At 58.5% G+C, this 20,861-nt stretch overlaps 1 protein-coding gene across 2 annotated transcripts; it reads left to right on the top strand.

Moving 5' to 3' along the window:
• The first annotated feature begins 248 nt into the window (after positions 1–248).
• On the top strand, positions 249–16,801 carry PCED1A (PC-esterase domain containing 1A). Of its 2 annotated transcripts, none has more exons than XM_050944925.1 (9): positions 249–331; positions 5,490–5,599; positions 6,325–6,404; positions 7,860–8,092; positions 9,108–9,258; positions 11,891–12,137; positions 12,382–12,465; positions 13,192–13,404; positions 15,621–16,801. In XM_050944925.1, exons 2-9 carry the CDS (start codon positions 5,527–5,529, stop codon positions 15,845–15,847), a joined length of 1,308 nt encoding a protein of 435 aa, XP_050800882.1. In that variant the 5' UTR covers positions 249–331; positions 5,490–5,526; the 3' UTR covers positions 15,848–16,801. The 2 variants fall into 2 exon arrangements, with proteins under 2 accessions (XP_050800882.1, XP_050800881.1); XM_050944924.1 differs by lacking the exon at positions 249–331 and adding an exon at positions 705–2,495.
• The last annotated feature ends 4,060 nt before the right edge of the window (positions 16,802–20,861 follow it).

The raw sequence follows: 20,861 nt of genomic DNA, 5'->3' as shown, positions 1-20,861 counted from the left end.
CGCCCCGCTTGTCAGGCTCCTGCTCAGGCTTTCCAGCCCCCCGGAGGGGGGGTCTCGTTCCAGCTGATCTCTGAGCCCCTTACCCCCCCCCCCCCCCCCGCACAGCAGCTGGCCCGAGAGCCTTCTCCTCTGCAGCAGCAGCAGCCTGTCCCCCCCTCCCCAGGCCAGGCGGGGCGGGGCGGGGCGCTGCGGGGCGGGGCAGGGAAGCGCAGAGTGAAGGGGGGGGCAGGGGAGCCCAGCCAGACGCAGGCAGCCGAGCAGGACGCGGGACGGCCGGGCTGGGTCCCCGCCATGCGCCCCGCGGGCAGGCGGGCTCGGCGCCGGGGAGCAGGTATAGGGACCGGGGCGGGACACGGGCCTGACCCCTCCGCCTGGTGTGGATGCGGGGTAACGCGGCTCGCCCCGGGGGCTGCAGCGCGGTCGCGCCGGGCGAGGGGACCGGGCTCCCGGGAACAGCGGCGGTACCTCGCCGCCTGCGCTTCCCTCCAGCCCGGGGAGGTTCCCCGCGCCCCCACCCCCGGCAGCGCGGGCTGGGCTGTTTGGGGCCAGGTGCCCGGGTGGCTGCAGGCGGAGGGGGCGTCTCCCCGGCCAGACTCGCTGCCCGCCGCGCTGTTAAGTGGGTGCTAAACCCCTCCCCGGGGCGCCCTGCCGGGGGTCACCCAGCGCTGCTTCTCCGGGGCTCTGGCCGGGCCAATGACCAGGTATTTGCTGGGCTCCGGTCGCCGGAGGGGCTGGGACAGGCGCTGCGCCCTCTGCTGAGAGCACGTGGCTCGGGGGGAACGGGGCACTGCTGGAAATAGCCCCTTCCCCCTCCCCAAAAGATGAGCTCCCCCCGAGCTTCCCCTTCCTCTCCCAGCCGCACCTGCGATGTTGGGTGACAACTTCACCCTCTTGGTGCCGTGTGACAGACCCACGCAACGGAGCACAAAGCGTGGGGGGGGGATACCCCTGTTTTCCTCTCCCCTCTAGTGACCTCAGGCCCTGGCCATGGGAGCCCCCCCCCGGGTGAACGCTGCTTCAGCAGAGCCATGGCCGGGGAGCGGCGGTTATTTTGTTAGCTTTGAGCTGAGAGCTCCGTGTTGGTCCTCTGTAACAGCAGCAGGCAGAAAGTTTGCAGGTAGAGCTGGGATTTGTTTTTCTGATTGATGTCCCTTTAGCCCCGTGAGACTGGTCACCTAGTGCAGCCCAAGCGCTGCTTTCCTGTGGGCTGCTGGGCTGAACCTACTAGCAAGAGGCCCCAGCTCTCTCCTTGCACCAGCGCAGTTTGCCCTGGAACTTGGAGGCACTGGAGAGAATTGCTTCGCTTTCCTCTGTACTTCCAGGTACCCTCACAGCTGGTCACAGTGGTGACCTTGGGTGGGCACTTCCTGGCGTTGGTGACTGGCTGGGTGAAGGGCCTGAAGGAAGGAGATGGTGCTGACTGCGGGCCTGAGGGGCTCTCCTCTGCTTTAGTGCCAGTTCAGAGCAGGGGTTAAAAACATAAGGAACCAAACCCTCTTCCATCTTGGATGAGCCCAAATGACCCTTGCCTGGAGGCACGGAGATCTAAAGATAGCTGTTGTGTCCCACTTGTGGCCTTTAAGCTAATGGAAACACTTGCTCTTGGTTTAGCCCTGTCTACACTGGGGATCTTTTTCTGAAAGCTGTGGCTGGTGGCGGAGAGCTAGAGAGGGCTTCTGTCTCACATGATGCAAACCTGTTAGTATGGCAGTTCACATCTCAGCCCTGCAATGGACAAGTTCACGGACATGTCTTTGGATAGACTCTGGCATTTCACAGTAAGCTGGAGCTGTGCAGCCAAATAAAGAGGCACAGAAGATGCTGTCTCTCTAGGATGGTGTAGCCTTCCTGATAAGGTTGACTGATGCTGTAATGCAAGGAGAGATGCCACGTTCCCAAGACATGTGGGTGACAGGGGCTGGATCACTTGATGATTCCCTGTTCTGTTCATTCCCTCTGGGGCACCAGGCACTGACCACTGTCAGCAGATAGGATACTGGGCCAGATGGACCTTTGGTCTCACTCAGTCTGGCCAGTCGTATGTTCTGTAAGGTAGTTTGCTGAGCATAATTAATTAGGATTTAGGATTAGTTTGGTATGAGGAACTGATGGGCAGGTGACAGGAAGCCACAAATTAAGGGCAGTTATTGGAGAGCTGACTGATGGGAAGTGTGACACCACAAGGTTATTGACAGTTGAAGAAGAGTCTAAGTAATATGTATAACCAGAAGTTACAAGTGTCAACAGTGGGGATGTTACAGAAATACCATGGCAACCAATTGACAAAAGCTAATGCGGTAAATGGGTAACTATTTAACAGTATGGTGACCCCCCCCAGAGATATGGGTGTGGGAGCTTAGATAAGAAAAAGAGGCCAAGACGCATGAAATCAAGGGCCTGTCAGCGTAACCCACTGTAAGGGATAAGCCCTAGCCAGGAAAACTGTGATCAACCTGCTGACAACCACCTAGGAACTATCTGGGATGGAGAATGTGGTAAGTATTGCAAGTTCTGGTCATGTGCCCTGCTGGGGAGGCGTTTGCCTGCTTGGCTAATAATGATAATGGTTAAAGAAAGGGCAGCGTGGTGTCCTGCTCGCCTCTCACCTGTAGCTGATCTAGTGCCGACCCTATCCAGACCACTGCAGTATAGACCCCCCCGCCCTGGGGTGGGCCGAGAGTAACAACCCCCACTTGGGGCTGCAATGCAGTCTAGTCGCAACCGGATGCTTGTGCTTCCTCACTTAGGCTTAATGTTGCAATAACATAGTTCTTAGCTTTTCTCTCTCCGACGTTGAAATTGCTCCATCAAAAGTGCCCAGTTAGGGCCCTGTCTACCCCGAGGGGGGAGGTGGTGGTGGTGGGAAGGCAGGTACAAGAGCAGCATCCCAAACTTTTGCTAAACTAAACCTACAAAGGAAAAAAACGAGGGGAGAAATCCGGGCCCCAGTGAAGTCCAAGGGAGCTTTGCCCTGGGCCATGGTAGGCCAGTATTTCGCCCCGGGGGTGTGCCCCGGCAATGGAGAGAGGCCGGAAAGCTGTGCACAGTTGTTGCTCCTGTTTTGTTTTTTGTACCTTAGTGCTTGTCTGTGCGCAAGTGGCTCTAACTCTGCCAGCCTGGTGAAAGCAGCCCAGCCCCAGAGCTAAGGCCGTCCTGCCAGGATAAAAGGGCTTTGAGCAGTGTAGTTACTCACAGGTGGGATGAGGACCAAGCCACACATCTCAGTATTGTTACACCAGTGGATGGGCCTTGCATCGGTGTAACAGTACCCATAGGTGAGTGTGTCCCTACGCAAGGAGCACGTACGGCGTGGAAAGAGCAGGAGTGGAGCCTGCAGAGAGAGACTCAGGAGGTGTGGGGGGCTATGGAGACCAGAATGGGCAGGAGCTGCTGAACTCGTCCCAAGGGCTCTCATCCTCTGCAGCGGGTGTTAACAGCCTGAATCCCACCCCCCTTTCCCCCAGTTGATGGGGATTCACAGGTGGGTCAGTGTCCTGTAACCCCTCACCCGTGAAAACAGGGCAGGCTGCTGTAATGTTAAAGTTACGCCCGGGAACAAGACAAGCCCTGCCGAGGGGGAGGCTGCCGTGGCGGGCTGGGCCTGGGCGGCCGGGCAGTGCTTTCGCTGGCATAGCGATGTCAGCCAGGAATGTGGGGGAGGTGGGAGAGAGAAACGCAGGAGCTGTGCTGGCAAAGTTCAGGCTCCACGCAGTTCTGGGGCCCGTGGGCAGCGCAGCCTGTTCCAGTCAGAGCCCTGGGGGTGTCTGCGCCACAGTGTGGCTCAAACTCAGCCTCTGCTCTGGCCCTCAGCAGAGCTGGGCTGTTTCCAGTGTGTCCACAGACTCCCCTGTGACCTTGGCCCTCCCTCCGCTCCCATCTGCAGAGCAGTCCCTCGCGCTCCCCCTTTGCTCAGGCTGGGCGTTCCTGGGGGCCAGGCCTGCCTCTTTGTACAGCACCTGGCACAGTGGAGCCTGGATTTCTCTCTGGCGCTGTCGTATAAACCTTCACTCCAGGCTAAAGGAGCCAGAAAGGGCACAGCCCTGCTTCTCTGCCCCCCGCCCCCTTCACGGCTCTCCTTGGAAAAGCCGCAGGGCAAAGCGGAGCCAAAAGGCTCGTTCTTTCCCGTCGGGCCTCCAGGGGCAGGGCTGAGTCGGCGCCCATCGGGGTTTGTGTGGTTCAGTGTCTGCACGTCAGGCCCAGTGGGTGCCGGTCGGGGTCTCTGTGGTTCGGGGTCTGCACGTCAGGCCCAGTGCTCCGTGGTGCAGAGGTAGGAACGCTGGGCCATGCAGGCTTTGAGGTTTCTGCTGCCAACGCCTGGCCCCGGGCCAGAGAACGGGCTGGGTTCTAATGGGCTGTCCCGGAACGGGTGGGGGAGCCGGTGGAAAACAGGCAGGGTAGCTGGGTAATTAAGGGCCCTGTTCACCCTGGCTCTGTGCGTGGTTCATCCTTTGCCCCAGTGCCAGGGGGTGGCCCACACTATGCAGCGTGTCTCGGTGCAGGGCAAAAGCAGAGCCTGACTCCGAATCCCGGCCTGGGTTCCCCTGGTCTCCGCCCTGCCTCCCACCCGGCAAGGAGCAGCAGCTGCAGCACTCCAGTGGCAAGACATGGACTGCACCTCGAGTTCCCTTTCTGCGCTCCCTCCTGGGTCCGGCTGGCCGGCCGCGCTGGGTCAGTGCCCAGGGCCTGGAGTCGCTTTGTGTGGCTCTGGTAGTGCTCGGTTTGGGTTAATGAAGTGCAGACAAAGCTGGTTCAGCACAGTACGGCCAGGCAAGGGTTAACTCGCCCATCTGCAGAGCAAACTGGAACCTGCTCTGGAACGATGGGCTGATGTCTTGTCTTTACTCAGGCCTTGGTTTGTTACAACTTTCACGATGGACCCTACGGTTTCCAGACCTGTTCTTGCCCGTTTTGTATCTTGTTTTGAAAGACGTTTTCCACAAGTCAGCCAAACTTAGAGGCGTCCTGTGCTAGGTCTCCCTTGGTACCAGGTATAAGGGCCAGGCTTCAACGAGACCAAACATTTTACCCTGTCGCTCTGCCATTTCTGTCCCAGCCAGCCGTGTCATGCAGCACCCTGGCCCAGCGTGCGGTTTGTGAAGCCTCCACATAACACCTACCTCATCCCTGATTGTTTCTACGGGTACCAGGAAGAGGGGTCACCTGCAGTTTACCTGCTCCCTTGGCCCAAGTGCAAAGCATGCTGGAAGGATGGTCCATACATTTTTCTCTTAGCAGAAGTACAAAGGGTTTTGGGGAAGCGTGACCTAAATACACGTCAGAGTTACACAAATCTTGAACCCAACAGCTGCTGTTGTGCTTCCTGTTGGCGCTGCACCTGATCTTGGCCGACAGCTCTGTGTTTGGCCTCCCTGTGCTGAGGGCAGCGCACGGGCAGCCCGTGTGTTTTTTCTGGGAGGTGCGGAGGCCATTCCTAGCATGCATGGAGGAGGATGCAGGCTTCAGTCTCCTCTCTCTTCTCTCCTGAGCAGGTCTTTTCTTGCTGAGGAGCTGCCGCCTGCAGGAGCCATGGTCACTTTTTTCACGCAGGAAGTCCAGCAACTGCTGCACAACAAGTTTGTGGTGATTGTGGGGGATTCCGGTGAGTCAGCCTAAGGGAATGCTGGAGCCCCCCAGCGTGGGGAGTGGGTTCCCTTGACCCCTCTCGGCCATGGTAGAACAGAGCTGTCTTTGGCTCTAAGTCCCAACGGGGTTTTCCTGCGTGCCAGACTGCAAGCCCCCTGCAGCGCCAGCGAGGCTCTCTGCCTCGCCAGCAACCATGGTCTTGCCCTGGCTTGCACAGACAGAGCGGCTGCGTGGGGTAACCCCCTTTCTTGGCCGTTCTGGCTGGGTACAGGCAAAGGGCAGCCAGGCCTCTGGACTCGCCTCCTGGTGCTGGGGGCGCGGAGTTGGAGCCCAGCAAGGAGAAAAGTGGATTTCTCTGACTTCCCTCTGGCTGCCTTGTTGTTCTGGCCCCACTCCGTAATTGAAGCTGGGGTGTTCCCTACGCTGGGTGAGCTGGACCCATGTCTCCGCTCCACAGCACTGCCCTGGCACCCCCAGAGTCCGTGCAGCATGACTGCCCTGCCCACCCCCAGCACGGCAGCTGGCACGTCGTCTCATTCCTGACATCTGCTCACCCGGCCGCAGCCTGCCACGCACTCCTGGCCAGTGCAGACACGCCCGATTCTGAGCAAGAGCCTCTTCCACCCTGCCCCGAATGAGCCCCGGGGCTGGTTCTTGCATTAGTGCCCAAGAGGCGAAGATGTTGCTCCGCTGGAGACGGGCGCTCCCTGGGCTATCTCTGTCTCTATTTTTCCCTTGCAGTCCAGCGATCGGTTTACAAGGACCTGGTGCTGCTTTTGCAGAAGGATGCTCTCCTCAGCCAGTCCCAGCTGAAAGCCAAGGTGCTGTGCCTGTGAATCCAGAGCAGCCAATCTCTGTCCCACAGGCCTGGGGAACTCAATCACACCCGGCTGCCATTTCCCTGGGGCACTTATCCAATCTGGGCCTCCGTGCCCATGGGTGCCCCCTGCTGGGCCTTGCGCCCGCCGTCGCTTCTGGTGCAGTCAGCTCTGGTGTGTGCTCCCAGCTGAGACAGAACCAGTTTGGGTGGCGGCTGCTGCTGCATAAAGAGAAGTGGAGAAAACGAATCTGGTGGCCAGTAGCCGGACAAGCTGGTGCTCTCCCAAAGGCATGCAGAGTGCATGCTCCTGGCTCCAGGCCCGGCTGAGCAATAGAGGAAGCAGCTACAGCTTGTTGGGTGTGGGCCAGCTGTGTCATCTAGGAGCCATGTTGCTTGGCGGGGAGGATGGTTTCTTGTTTCCGGTGGGAGGCTTTGAAACCCAGCTGAATAAGCAAAACAGTCCTGGGCCTGGTGCACCCCCCTCCACTCCTCCTGCCAGCTGTGGTGCCACAGGAAGGGGGATGTCTTGCCACCTGAGCACCCCCTGCTGGCCGGTGTTTGGAAAGCAGTGTCCCACTGTTCTCCGTGCCCCTGGCTGGGGCTCAGACACTGCAGCCATCCAGAGGGAGAGTGAAAGTGGTGATGTCCCACGGTGCTGGGGTGAGGCCTTGAGAAGGGGCTGGGGACCCGTGGGGCTCGGGTATTGGGTCCAGGCCTTGTGGTTAGACAGCACTGGGCTGGAACTGGGGCTCTGGGACCCAATCCCAGGCCTTGCCCTGGTGTGCTGTGTCCTGGGGCAGGTCAGCTCCTCTGTGCCCAGGAGGGCTCTCGTGTCGCTCCCTTGCTCACGGGATTCCTGCAGGCACTGGCTTGGTAGCTGGGTGCAGCTCTCTGGGCTGGGACGGACAGAGGACGACCTCTGAGGGTGCTAGCCAGACAGCGGCCACGAGAGGGCAGCGCTCCATTGTGGGTAGAGCCCTGCACACGTACAGACTTTATATCCGCGGATGTGGGTTATCTGCGGAGCTGCAGGGCTCTACGGAGCAGTGAAAGCAGCAGCATGTCGGGCTGCCGCTCACAGGAGCCAGCGCCCTGCGTGTGCAGTTCCTCCTATGCGGCTGTACCACCCCCAGCCCCATCTCCAGCCCTGCCCACTGGGGCAGGCACCAGGCTCACCCGCTGCTGTCCCTGGCTGCGCTAGTGCATGCAAGCAGCTCGCACACACCCGTGCGACCAGGGACAGCTGCTGGTGAGCTGGTGCCTGTCCCAGTGGGCAGGCTGGGGGTGGTACAGCCACGCTGGAGGAGCTGCCCGTGCAGGGCGCTGGCTCCTGCAAGCGGTGGCCCAACATGCTGCTGTGCTGTAGAGTTTGTATCCGGGCAGGGCTCTCGTTGCAGGCAATAGGAGGGTTCGGGGGCCATGCCAGTGAGGGCTCTCTGCGTCTTGTCTCTGCCAGGGGGAGCTGAGCTTCGAGAACGACTGCCTGGTGGAAGGCGGCATGAGGGGCGAGATGACCAATGGCACCAACTACAAGGAGGTGCGGCAGTACCGCACGGCCCACCACCTGGTGCGCTTCTACTTCGTCACTCGCATCTACTCCGACTACATGGAGAGCATCCTGGCTGACTTCCAGGCTGGGCCCCAGCCCGACGTCGTCATCATCAACTCCTGCTTATGGGACGTGAGCAGGTACCCGCTGCCCCCCTGTCCTGGCAGGGTAATTCGGGCCTCTGCGGCATCACACGGGGCTACGCAGCACCCTCAGGGAGAGAACTTAGCCCCTTTGGCTGCCAGAGCCTGGCCAGTGCAGCTAAAGGAGACTCTCCTAAGGAGACTCTCCGCTGGCAGTACGGGGCCTGTGACACACAGATCAGCAGTTCTGAATCAGTCCAGCCGAAGGCAGCGCTGGGCATGTAGGCGCATAGCAGCTGGTTCATTGAAACTCTCATTGTGGGAGGTGACCAGATCTGAAAAGGGAACTGTGGCCCTCCAGGGGCCTGGCTGTGGTGGGTGCTGTGGCCCTTCAGGGGCCTGGCTGTGGCAGGTCAGGGGTTACAGTGCGGTTCTGCTTGGACAGAGCAGCAGGGTCAAACCAGCCTCTCCTGACTCAGCTCCTCTGTCCCGTCCATACAAGGAGCCTGCCCCACAGACACAGACGTTCCCGCTTTTCACTCCGTGGGGCCAGCCGGGCTCCGTCCTGCTTGTGCGTGTGCAGCCAGCAGCGTTACTTAGTCCAGTCCAGTCTGAGAGATCTGTGCAGGCCCCGTGAGGAGCCAGGAGGGCGTTGGCTCGGCCAGCACCAGTGACGGGGCTGCCCCCTGCCCAAGAGGAGGGCACCTGGTCCTGCGTGTGCATCCTGCCCTGGCTGTCGCCCAGGCCCACGGCCTCTGAGCACCTAGGGGTGCCACTCGCGCTGCTCTGCTCGGGGGTGTGGAGGCGGTGTCTCACTGTCTGCTTCCCCCTCGCCCTGCAAACTCCATGTCCCATGCTGGGGGATGGTGGGGCAGCCTCCCCTTCCTGCCAACCGCCTTCCTGGCCAGCCTGGCCTGTAGAAACGGGCATGAGCTGTTGCTGCTGTGGGGAGCCGTTTCTGCAGAGCAGCTGGCCAGCAGGCTCCAGTGCCGCTCCTCATGGGGGCCAAATGGATCCTAGCCAGCGTCTGTCCTGAGGGCCATGACTTCTGTCTGCTCTGCCGCCTCTGCAGGTACGGCTCCAAGTCCATGAAGCAGTACCGGGTGAATCTGGAGAAGGCCTTCAACCGGCTGGACAAGGTGCTGCCCCATACCTGCCTCCTGGTGTGGAACATGACGATGCCCGTGGGCCACAAAATCATTGGGGGCTTCCTCATCCCAGAGGTAAAGCAAACTGCAGCTTCGTCCTGGGCCCCGGTGCTGCTCACTGGGGGTGCTCTGGGGGATGTACGGCTGGGACTGGGACTGGAATAAGGTGCTGAGTCCAGGGGCAGAACCAGCCCATGGCTGCCCTACCACTGCTATGGGGGCCGGTACCCGCTGTTGCATCGCTCCCAGTACACATGGGCACACTCCTCCGGTCACCCAGCTCCCCACAGGGCACCCTCCTGGGACAGGCCTTGTCTGACATCCTAGTCACAGCTCCAAAGTTACCCCGCTGCCTCCTGCAGCCGAGAGTGCTCCTGGGGGGGTGAGGGGTTCCCTTCAGCCTGGCTCTGCCTCGTACTGGCTGGGCCTTTGCTCTGGTGCAATGGGACTGTATGGAAACAGGCCTTGTCAGCTCTCATGATTCGCTTCCTACTCTGAAATCTCCGAGACACAGGTTCCTGGAGCTTAAGGCTAGAAGGGATTTTAGATCATTTAGTCTGGCTTGTCTGGCACAGGCCAGAGAAATTCCCCCCCAGGTTTTCTAACCTTTTAACCATTCTCCTGGCTCTTCTCTGACCCCTCTCCAATTTATTCACATCCGTCCTGAATTGTGGGCACCAGAACTGAGCACAGGAATCCCAGCAATGGTCGCCCCAGTGCCAGATACAGAGGGAAAATCACCTCTCAGTTCCTATTTGAGATTCCTCTGTTCATGCATCCCATGATCACATTCACTCTTTGGCCAGAGCATGGCACTGGGAACTCCTGTTCCGCTGATTAGCCACCACAGCCCCCAGGTGGTTTTCAGAGGCACTGGATCGAATCCCCTGGCCTGCGTTCTTTGCTCCTAGAGGTACACATTGATATTTAGCCGTATTAAAACACACACTGTTTACTTTTGTCCAGTTGGCTACGTGAACCAGATTGCTCTGGATCAGTGACCTCTCCTCGGCATTATTTCCCACTCCCCCAATTGTTGTGCTGGCTGCAAACTTTCTCGATGAATATTTTTGTTTTCTTTCAGTTCATTGATAAAAATGTTAAATAGAGTAGGGCCAAGAACCGATCCCGTAGGGATGAGGATTCCCCATTTACAATTACATGTTGAGACCGATCAGTTAACCAGTTTTTAATCCATTTAATGTGCCATGTTAATTTTATATTGTTCTAATTTTTTAATCAAGATTTTGTGCGGCATCAAATCAAACATTCTGGAGAATTCTAAGTATATTACATCAACTCTATTACTTTTATTAATGAAACTTGGTATCTCATCAAAGAGATCAAGTTAATTTGATGGGTTACTGGAAAATCGATCCTATGTTGAGTTGATAAAGAATTAAAAAGATAATGCAATTAATGGAAGTCCCTTGTCAACTACTCCACTATCTTACGTGGGATCGATGTCAGACTGACAGGCCTGTAATTACTTGGGTCATCCTGTTAACCTTTTTAAATATTGGCACAACAGTGGCTTTCTTCTGGAACTTCCCCAACGTTCCAGGACTTACTAAAAATCAGTATTAACGGTTCAGCAAGTGCCTCAGTCAGCTCCTTTAAAACTCTTGGATGCAAGTTATCTAGACCTGCTGATTTAAAAATACCTAACTTTATATCCTGTGTTTTCCCCCGTCCTGCCCCGTATACAGACTAGAAATGTTTATTGAACGTTTGCCTTTTCTGCATTATTCTGCTTAATACCACTTCCATCTAATAATGGACCAATACCATTGTTAAGATTCTTTTTGTTCCTAATATTTAAAAAACTCCTTTTTACTGTTCTTAACTCTGCTGGCCACAGATTTCTCATTGTGTCGCTTGGCTTATCAGTTTTCTACAATTCCTATCTTTTGATTTATGTTCTTTTTTTTTTTAATCAATTTCCCTTTTCTTCCATTTGTTACAGATTATTTTTTAATTTTGTTTTCTAGCTGTCTTCACTTCCACTCTAAACCCAGGTCAGTTATTTAACCAGCACGTCCTTCTTCCTTGATTGTCGCTTTTGGGGCATCTAATTCTTAAGCAGTTCCCCCCCAGTGATCATTCCCATTCTCCTGATTCAATTCTTCCTCTCGGCTGATTTGCCTCCTATTGGTTTTCACTGAAATTGGCCCTATTCAGCCACCAAAGACTTGTTACTGGCCTGGACTTTATTCTGTTTGCTCCTTATAACTGTGATCAAGTCATGATCACTTGTACCTAAGCTACCATTAACTTTGACCATTCTCCTTGCCCCTGGCTACCTGGAAACAGCCTGCTCCGGTGAGTGTTCTCTTCTTCCTCCCTCGTTCCCGAGCCTCAGCCTGCACTGACAGGCAGGCCCCAAGGGGTTAAAACTAAACAGGCCCAGGCAGGAAAAGCCCCCAGCTGGGCTGCCCCCCGTGCTAGGCAGCAGGCTGGACGGGGGTGGGAGCTCTGGGCTCGGCCCCAGCACTCCAGCTGGCATTGGTGTTCCCTGTCCCTGCCTGCGGCTGTTAGCAAAGGGGCCCCGCACCCCCAGGAATGGCTATGTCTTGCCAGGCCATCCTGCTGTCTTGGACCGTCCCCAGGAGCGAGGTCTTCTCGTGGGGCCAGGTCCCCCCTCCCACCCGCCCCGTCGGTGGGAGCCCTGCTGGCCTGGCTTGATGGCTCCTTGCTCTGCCTCCAGCTGCAGCACCAAGGCAAGAAGCTGCCCCACAAAGTGATTGAGGGCAACTTCTACGGGGCCGTCCTGGCCAGCAGCCACCACTTCGACGTGCTGGACCTGCACTACTACTTCCGCTTCGAGGCGCACCACCGCAGCGGGGACGGCGTCCACTGGAACCGGGCCGTCCACCGCCGGGTCACCCACCTGCTGCTGGCCCATGTGGCCGACGCCTGGGGCGTCGAGATCCCGGAGAAGAGACCCCAGGACGGTGAGTGAGAGAGGAGGGCTGACAGTGCCCAGACGTCATGATGACGGGCACACCAGTGTGGATCATCCCTTGAGGGTGGCACTTGCTGCTGGTGGGAATAGGAGGGGTGGGCATGCAGTGGGAGGGTGGGAGTGGGGAGGAGGGAGTGGGGGTGGGTGTGCTGTGGCAAGAGGGGGTGGGAGATGGGGGAGGGGCTGTGGGAGGTGACCATGCTGCTGATGGATCCGCTTTTTCCTTTCTTCAGGTTGCTTTCAGGCAAATGCTCTGGAGTGGGGCTCGCAGCCCACCCCCTGCCCGGCGCCCCACGCTGCTCCACCCTGCCCCTGGGGTAAAGATCTTGGTGGTGGTGGGCAGGGACTGTGGGCACTTCCTCAGGTTAGGCAATCGCGCGGGGGAGGCGGCTGGAGAAGGGACCCCCGTCTGCTTAGGGGGTAGCCTGATGGCCGCTCCCAGCCCCCTCCTCAGCCAGTGTCTGGCTTTGGTCGCCTCTCTCCTGCTGCTGACAGCCCGTGGCCCCCCCAAGGGGAGCTGGCTGAGCGCTGTGCTGCCGAGTGGGGGGTGGGCACCTTCCCCACACGTGTCAGTGTGTGCCCATGGCCATGCCCTGATGCTGACGAGGCCCCTATGGGCGGGGGGGGGAGGGGATGGCGGTAGCCCCTAGCTCTTCTCAGCCCCCCTACCCCATGGTCTCTAATGCCACCCACTGCACCCAAGTCGTGCCAGTGGGGCTTGGGCACAGTGCTGCCAAGAGCCAGCATGGGGCGGGCATGGCCAACGCGTTGCTGGCGCCTCTGAAATCTGGCACATCCCAAGGATGCCGTCCCCAGAGGCTGCGGCCCCCCAGAACTGCAGGGGGCTGGAGCAGGCTCGGAGTTGCCAGCCTGCAAGGAAGGAGCTGACCCAAACTTGGCCCTTGTCTCGAATGGCTCCTTCTCCCTGCGCGGCCCCCCAGATTGGAGTCCTTGTCCTTGGCAAAGGCTCTCAACCCTTCTGCCCGGCTCTGCTGCCGTGACCGTCCCAGGCACCACGCTCAGGAATGTCTCTCACTCTGCAGGGTCCGAGTGGGACAACAGCCGCCTGTCCTGGACGCCCCAGCCCAGCGCCTGCCCGCCGCCCCCTCCACCCTGGCCCGCCTTCGACTTCTGCTGCCCCTCCAAGGATCCTGTTTTCCAGGAAGACTCCCCCTTCCTCCCCAGCCATGCAGGGCCTGGCACGCCCCTCTCCGGATACATCAGCTTTGACAACTGCCCCGGCTACAGTGCGGAGGGTAGGTCCTGGGTCCCACGCTCTTGATGCGCCTGGCCCCGGGGGATTCTCACCTGGGGGGGCCTCTGGCACTCACGACTTCCTGCCTCAATCTCTCTGCCTGCTCCTGTTCAGTCTGGTCTGGACACCTCTCTCTCTGCTGCCTCCTCTGCAGGTGGCTGCTCCGCCCTGCCTGTCTCCTCTGTGATCTCTGCACAATCTGACCTTTCCTCTCCATTCCCACTGCTGTCACCTCTCCGAGCCCTGCTCCTTCCTCGTCTGTCCGGCTGCAGCCTAACCCTAGAACCGGGAGGCCGCTCAATAAACTAGAAAGTGACTGACCTGTGGGACTCTCTGCCACATGACGTGTCTCAGGCCAAGAGCTTAGTAGCATTGCAGAGGTGACTGGACCTGGTACGTACAGAATCGCTGCAGTTACGCTCCAGCGGGTTAGAGGGGGGTCCGAGCCAGCTCTGACTCACCCGCAACTGGGAGGAAATGCCCCTGGGGGGCAGGTTCATAGTTGGACCTTCTAGGATCTCTTGTACCTGCCTGTGAAGCAGCTGGTCACTGGCCGCCTGGGCTGGGCCGTCGGTCTGATCCGATGCGGCAGTTCCCATGTTCCTTATGGCTGTGACCGTGTATCTCTGCCCCGGCTGCTCTCCCACTGCCCAAACCGCTCCTCGTCTTTATGGGTCTGCTGCTGCCTTCCTGCCCTGTGCTGCTTCTCACGCTCACCTGTGAGCCTTCGATCTTCTCTGGCCTGTTCTGGACTCCTGGTCCCTGCTGGCCTCCTTCCGCTCCTCCTCCCCCGCCCCCCCCGCTGCATGGTTCAGGATCTTACCGAGCGAGGAGGGGAGTCGGCAGCCCAGGAAGCAGGCAGGTGGGCAGCATCTGTTGAGACCTCAGTGTCACACTTGTTCCTCCCATGCCCCTTCTGCACAGGTCCCCTGGCTCCCCTCAGCCCGGCTCGGACAGGAAAAGTGCTGGAGCTGGGCCTGGCCTCTCCTGAATAACCATGTGTCAGAACTCCTGGGGTTGGGGTGGGCAGAACTGCTGAGCCAGGCGGGCTGACCCATAGATCCTCCAGTCCTAGCCATGCCCCCTGCATGGAGGATGTATATCCCAGGGGATTCAGTAGGGGGCACTCTTCCCCCTGTCAGCGCGGTCCCCAGTGCAGAGCAGGGGCTGGCCCAGATGTGACGTCTCGGTGAATTACCTCCCACCCTGCAGCTCCCATTCCTGTAACGTCTGTCATTGGACCAGCTTCTGGTGGGGGGAGAGAGAGAAGTGTTTGACTACACAGAGCTGTTCCTCCGGTCTGGGACGGCGGCTCCGAGGGCACGTTTGCAGCTGGCCTCGGTCAGCCAACTGTGGCTTGCAGGGCTCAGACTGTGGGGCTAAAAATCGCAGTGTAGATGGTCAGGCTCGGGCTGGGGACTGGGACTCTGCCCACTTGCAGGGTTGTGGCCAAAGCCCGGATGTCTACACTGCCATTTTCCAGCCCCGCAGCCTGAGCGGGTGTTATCCCCTGTGTGGACGGACTCGGAGCCTCCCCACTGTTGTTTAGGAGAGCTAGTTAACACCTTTCCAGGCACCATTGGAGATGAAGTGCCCTGTTAACCCACTAACCCCCCCTCCCCCCGCCCACCCCCTCCTCTACCTTTTTTTGTTTTCTTCCCTCTTATTCTCCCCTCCTCCCCCCCACCCCCATGACTGGAGAGGTGTTAACAGGCCACTTTATCTTGAGTGGTCCCTTGAAACAAGTTAACTCCTGACCCTCACCAGGCTGTTCCACCCTCTGAGCCCCCGGCCCAGACCTCTCTGGGTGGGTCCAATGCTTGTCTCACTCCCCACCAGAGGTTGGTCCAATTAAGGACATTACCTCCCCCACCTGGTTTCAAGAATTGTCCTGGGCTCCTGGCCCAACTCTGACAAAGTAACCACCTCTTCTGCCCCGCCCCGTCGACCTGTGCGGTTCTGCAGCCCTTCCTGCCGGCCTGAGCTGTCATTCCATGGTGTAAACACCCACCGGCTGCACCTAGGAGCTGGCTGCATTTCAGCCCAGGCTCCAGCCGATGAAGCTCTGGGAGAGCTGCAGCTGAAGGATTGTGTGGAGGATTAGTGTTTGCTCAGGGGTGTTGCTCTGAGGGGCCCGGGTGCCGGGACTGGCTGGGCCCAATCGCCAGGCACTTGACCCTCTCTCATCTGTGTGGTTCCCCCTGTTTCTCACCCTAGGTCCTGGCAGCAGCTTTCAAGCTTTCTGGGACGCACCGCACGCTCTGCCGGCCCCAGGACCCTTCCCCGGCTTCTCGGGAAACCCAGCGCCCAGCCTCCCTCCGTACCCCCACAGCCCAACCAGGAGAGGCCGCGGTGGGCACTCCCACGGCTTCATCATGAGGCGGCAGCCGGTGAGGTGGAGGTCTGGGCCCCCCTACAACAGGCCCCACTACAGCTGCTACTGAGGGGCCCTGCCCCCTGGCAGAGCTGGGCGTGTGCCCCTCATGGGTGGGCAGGTGAGCTCCCTGCAAAGGGCTTGGCTCCGGCTCTGAAGAGACTTGGGCAGGGTGGGCTTGGCTGTCTCCATGTGCGTGGCTGGCAGAGGGTGCCCTGGCAGGAGGCAGCTGGCTGAGTTATTACGTGTAGTATTTGGGGTGGGGGCAGAGGGCTGCGGAGGCCTGGAGAGAAGGGGCTGTGATCTGCCAGCGCCGTGTGGCTCAGAACTAAGGCCCTGGGCACCGCCGCAGGAAGCACTCCATAGGCCAGGCCCATGGGGGTGGCGGCAGCCCCATCCTGCCAGGTGCTGGAGCCGGTGGGGATTGGCAGCCGTGTGAGGGAGGCGCTGAGCGCCAGCCGTCTGCCGAGGAGGTCTGGCTGTGCGGTCTGAGTCTCTCCCCAGCTCTGAGTGCAATTTCCCCATCCCCAGCTGCTGCTCTTACACACCTGCCCAGATGGGGCGGGCAGGGAGCCAACGGCCTCGCCCGCTCTCCGTGGGGCTCTTAGGCCTAGTTCATGTTTCTTAATCGTTGATGTTTTCAGCACCCTCGCTGGGGTGTTATTTCACGAGGTAGGTCTGCACTACAGCCCCCTGTTCCCCTTGCTGGGGGTGTGGGGGGTCATGCTGCTCTGACATTGCTTTACACTGGCAGGCTGTGGGGCAGAGCCCTTGGTGGCTTGCTGCAGTAAAACCTCCTAGCCCCAGCCTGGCTCGTGGGCCCAGGCCTAGGCCTGTGCTCAGCTGCCCTGAGCTGATCAGGTTGCACCGGCATAACTGTGATTGAGTCCCTTCCCAGCCATCTGCCCGCAGGGCCGGGGGGGAGGGGCCCTGCTGTGGGCACAGTGGTTATTGAACAGGAAAAGCTGTTCACGGCAAGTGTTCTTGTGTGTTTTGTTGATGTTTTAATAAAGCTTTGACTGAGTGGAGGCTGTTGTCTATTTCTCCTTCCCCCAGTGGCTGGCCGATTAGATAACAGCCTACTACTGCATCCTGCTGCTGGAGTTACTCCCTTAGCTCATGCAGCCAGGCTGCTGGGTTCAGACTCTGCTGAGGCCTTGGGGGAGCTCCATGTGTGCAGGAGGAAGGCTGAATGGCCCTTTCCCTTAATCGGGCTCAGGGTGACCTACCCCGCGGGCTCTGGCAGGGCAGTTTGGCCCTTGGCAGGCCTTGGTGGGCCACATCCAGCTCTTAACAGGGGCTCCTAGCCCCCCCTCCTCCGGCAGCGCTGCAGCGAGGCTCGGGACTGAATGGGCTGTGGTACGTTGCTCCCATTCCATGCCCCACAATGGCCCTTCCACCTCTGGGCTGAGCCAAGGTGAGGTGCTGGGGGCTTGGACTGGGCTTCAGGGGCCCTGTGTTCCAGCTGCCGGGGCCATGAGCAAGTTACCCCCTGACCACCCCGTCCTCTGCCTTGTCAGATGGGCTCAACCCTCCCGGTGTGTTGGTACAGCCCCTAGCGCGGCTGGAGCTCGGCTCTACCGGGCCCTGATGCAAGGCTGAAAACGGCAGGAAGTTTTCCATACTGCCCCAGCTGTGGGGTGGGCTATGGGGCTGTCCAGCTGGCAGTGTGTGGCCTAACCCCCTGCCTCCTCTAGCCCCCCACCGTGGGGCTGCTGCTGGGAATGGGAAGAATCCGGAAGGATAACAAGGCATTAGAGCTGCTCCTTTCTGGGCACTTCACGGCCCCTGGTGGAGAGCCTGGTGTAACCTTTGGGTGGGCTAGAATTCACTGCCCTTCTCCAGTTCCTAACCCCCCCAACTCCCCTAGAAACACAGCCAGAGCCCCGGAATTGTCCCTGAGGATTTCCAGCAAGGATTGCACAGGGCTAACTTCCCCACATTCATGTCCACAAAAGAACCAAGGGAATGAACTTAGCTACCAACTTTATAAAATCTTATGACAAAAACTTAACTTCATTTTTACACCATAACATGGCTGCTTTATGATCAACATCCATTATCTGCAGTGATCCACCGAGAAAGAAAACAAATGAAATCAAAACAAGCCGATCCCCACAGCAACCCTGTGAAAAGAAATGCAGAGTTTAGACAGTATTTGGTCCTGCCATGAGGGCATGGGACTGGACTCGATGACCTCTTGAGGTCCCTTCCAGACGTTGAGTCTATGAGTTCCCAAAAGGTTAGGGTTAGGGTGAGTCTGTTAGTCTTTGATACCCAAATCTCTACAATTGGCTGAGTAGGGTTGCCAAGTGTCCAGTTTTTGACTGGAACGCCCAGTCGAAAAGGGACCCTGGTGGTTCCGGCCATTAGTACAGGCAGCAGGGCTAAGGCAGGTTCCCTACCTGTCTTGGCTTTGCATGGCTCCTGCAAGCAGGGGCATGTCCCCTCTCTGGGTCCTAGGCATCAGGGCAGCCAGGGGGCTCCATGTGCTGTCCATGCCTGAAGTGCCAGCTCTGCAGCTCCCGTTGGCTGGGGGCGGCAGCTGCAGATTGGGCAGGGCCTGGAGCCTCCTGGCCGCACCTCCGCATAGGAGCCAGAGCGGCGGAATATGACGCTGCTTTTGGGAGCTGCCTTAGCTAACCTCTGCTTGGAGCCTGCACTCTGGCCCCCTTCCCGTGCCTCAACCCCCTGTTCCATCCCTGATTCCCCTTCTGGCCTCTGATCCCTCGATCCCAGCCCTGAGAAGCTCCTGCTGTCCGTTCCTAGGCTGGGCTTCACCCAGCCCACCAGGGCCTTTTGCAAAGCACCTGCCCTGCTGGAGTCTGCGTCTGGTTATGGGACCCTGTTGGGCACACCCAGAACTATCACACCCAATTCCAGAAGCTTCTGGCTGTGGGGGGCTAATGGTGCATCTGTCTAGCAACACTGCCCCAGACAGGCCTCACCCCCACCCAGGGCCGGCGCTTCCGTTAGGCGACCCTAGGCGGTCACCTAGGGCGCCAGGATTCGGGGGGGGCGGCATTTGTGCACTCCCCAGGGGCGCACGGGAGCTTCCGGTTCCACTCCCGTCACGCCGCCGAAGAAGAATCTTCTGCCGACATGCTGCAGAAAACAGCGGCAGGCAATTGAGCAGCTCAGTGACTGCCGCTGTCGCCTGCGGCATTTCGGCGGAGGGGCCTTCGGCGGCGCGATGGGAGCGGAAGCTCCCGCGCGCCCCGTGGGGAGCGCACAAAATGCCACTCCCCGAATTCTGCCTAGGGTGCCAGAAACCCTGGCACCGCTCCTGCCCCCACCCCACAGCTGGCTGAAAGAGCTCTCTCCCCATGAGGCACTGCCTCACCCTTTGACCCTGGGAGGAGCTGGTTGGGCCTGGGGGGGGCTCATGAACTGGAGCCCTTCTCCAACCACTCCTGCCTGGCCCCCTGTAAATGTGCTGTGGCCATTGTGTGTCCTCGTTCACGTACAGCATGGGGCTCTGGCACATGTGGGTGCACTGCCCCTCGCCTGCATGAACCAAAGTGGGGGCAGGAGGTTCCTGCTGAGCTTCAGCCCAAAGGAAAGTGTGAATTTCAGCAGCTGCCTGTGGCAATGAGCCAGGGTGGGGGAACAGGTGCTTTGTACCTGCAGGGGAAGGGGGTGGGGCCCTTCCTAGGCCCTCTGGCACCGAGCCTGGCAAAGCGAGAACGGCCTTTCTGCCCATGTGCCCCTGGCCGAGGCTGGTGTGAGGCGTGGGGCAGGCCTGGAGAGGACCTGGTGGAGGAAGGGCTGGAAGAGTCGGGTTCCGTTCAGCTGAGCGGCTGGAAGCAAGTCAGTGTGAGCTCCCCCCACTCCTCCTCCCAGGAACCACCAGGTAACAGCAGCTCTGGGTCCCTCTGGCCCAGTGATGGGCAACCTAGGCTAGTGAGTGGGCTGCATGAGCGGCCCTCCGTCATCTCAGTGGCCCACAAGATTGAAATCGGGCACGTGCATTAACCGTGACCCCATGAATAAGATTAAATACATTTAAGCCACACTGAATATTTCATAACGGGTTATAGAAATGCTTAATCGTTCGTATCTTAATAGAACTGTCACCAATCTCCACTACTTAAAAGAACTATTGACGCTTACCTACCTCATGCTCAGTGTGAATTGTGCTGGCTAGGCCGCCGCACGCTTGCTCAGGTTAGAAGTAAGGGCTGTGCAGGCGTTTGGCAATTCAGCACTGAGGTTTCCATCTGTTAGGCTGCTGCATTTCATGTGTCCCAGAGCAGAAAACGTCTGCTCGCCTGGGTATGTTGTGCCAAAGATTGACATCAGCTTTGCAATGCCGTGCTGGAGAACTAGACCGGGGTATTCAACCACCCTTCTCATAAACCTTTCCTCTTTAGCTAGTTAATTTCATCTTCATCCAGGGCACGGCCATGAATTAATTCCTCCTCAAACTTCTTTTTATCCCCCCAGAGCTCTGCCATGCTACTCCACATTTGCCCAGATCAAACGCAAATGGATCTGAGAGCACTGAGAGGCAGGACTTCAGAGCTCTCTGAGAAGAAAAGCGGTTGTCGAAACACTCTGCCAGTGCAGCCAGCGCTTGTCTGTGAACTGACAGATCAGATTCAGTTCCTTGATCAGTGTTTGTCTAGCGTTTTTTTTTTCAAATGTGGGCAGAGAGTGTAGTCACATGGAGGTAACTGAGTTGACATTAACTGCAGGTGTAGCATGAATTTTCTGACACTAGCAATTAGTGTGGGCAAGAGGTGATTTTTTTCCCCCTGCAATGACTCATTCAACACGTTCAGGTGACCAGTGATGTCGACGAGAAAAGCCACATCCAAAATCCAGTTTTCATCTTCTAACTCTGGTACGTTTGAGATTTCTGAGCAAGAACCAGTTGGATTTCTGGTAGAGATGTCAGGGAACAACCCAGGACTTCAACCACGGTGTAACCACTGCACTTCAGTGGGCGTGATGAGGTCTCCATCTTCTGTTTCAATTTGGTCCACAAGTTCCCCACCAGGACGGTGACGCAGGGGGCGAGCACGTATGGAAGTGAACAATCTGCGCCACGTGGTCCATTACAGGTTTCAGCCTGTCTCCCT

Source organism: Gopherus flavomarginatus, chromosome 3, assembly GCF_025201925.1.
Source record: "Gopherus flavomarginatus isolate rGopFla2 chromosome 3, rGopFla2.mat.asm, whole genome shotgun sequence".
In the NCBI taxonomy this organism is placed as follows: Eukaryota; Metazoa; Chordata; order Testudines; family Testudinidae; genus Gopherus; species Gopherus flavomarginatus.
This window is presented reverse-complemented; position numbering and strand designations above follow the sequence as displayed.

Bases quoted from the DNA above. Each gene is read 5' to 3' on its own strand.
- PCED1A (XM_050944924.1), top strand. The intron at 5,600-6,324 runs GTGAGTCAGCCT...TTTCCCTTGCAG, and splicing joins GGTGATTGTGGGGGATTCCG to TCCAGCGATCGGTTTACAAG. The intron at 12,138-12,381 runs GTGAGTGAGAGA...TCCTTTCTTCAG, and splicing joins GGAGAAGAGACCCCAGGACG to GTTGCTTTCAGGCAAATGCT.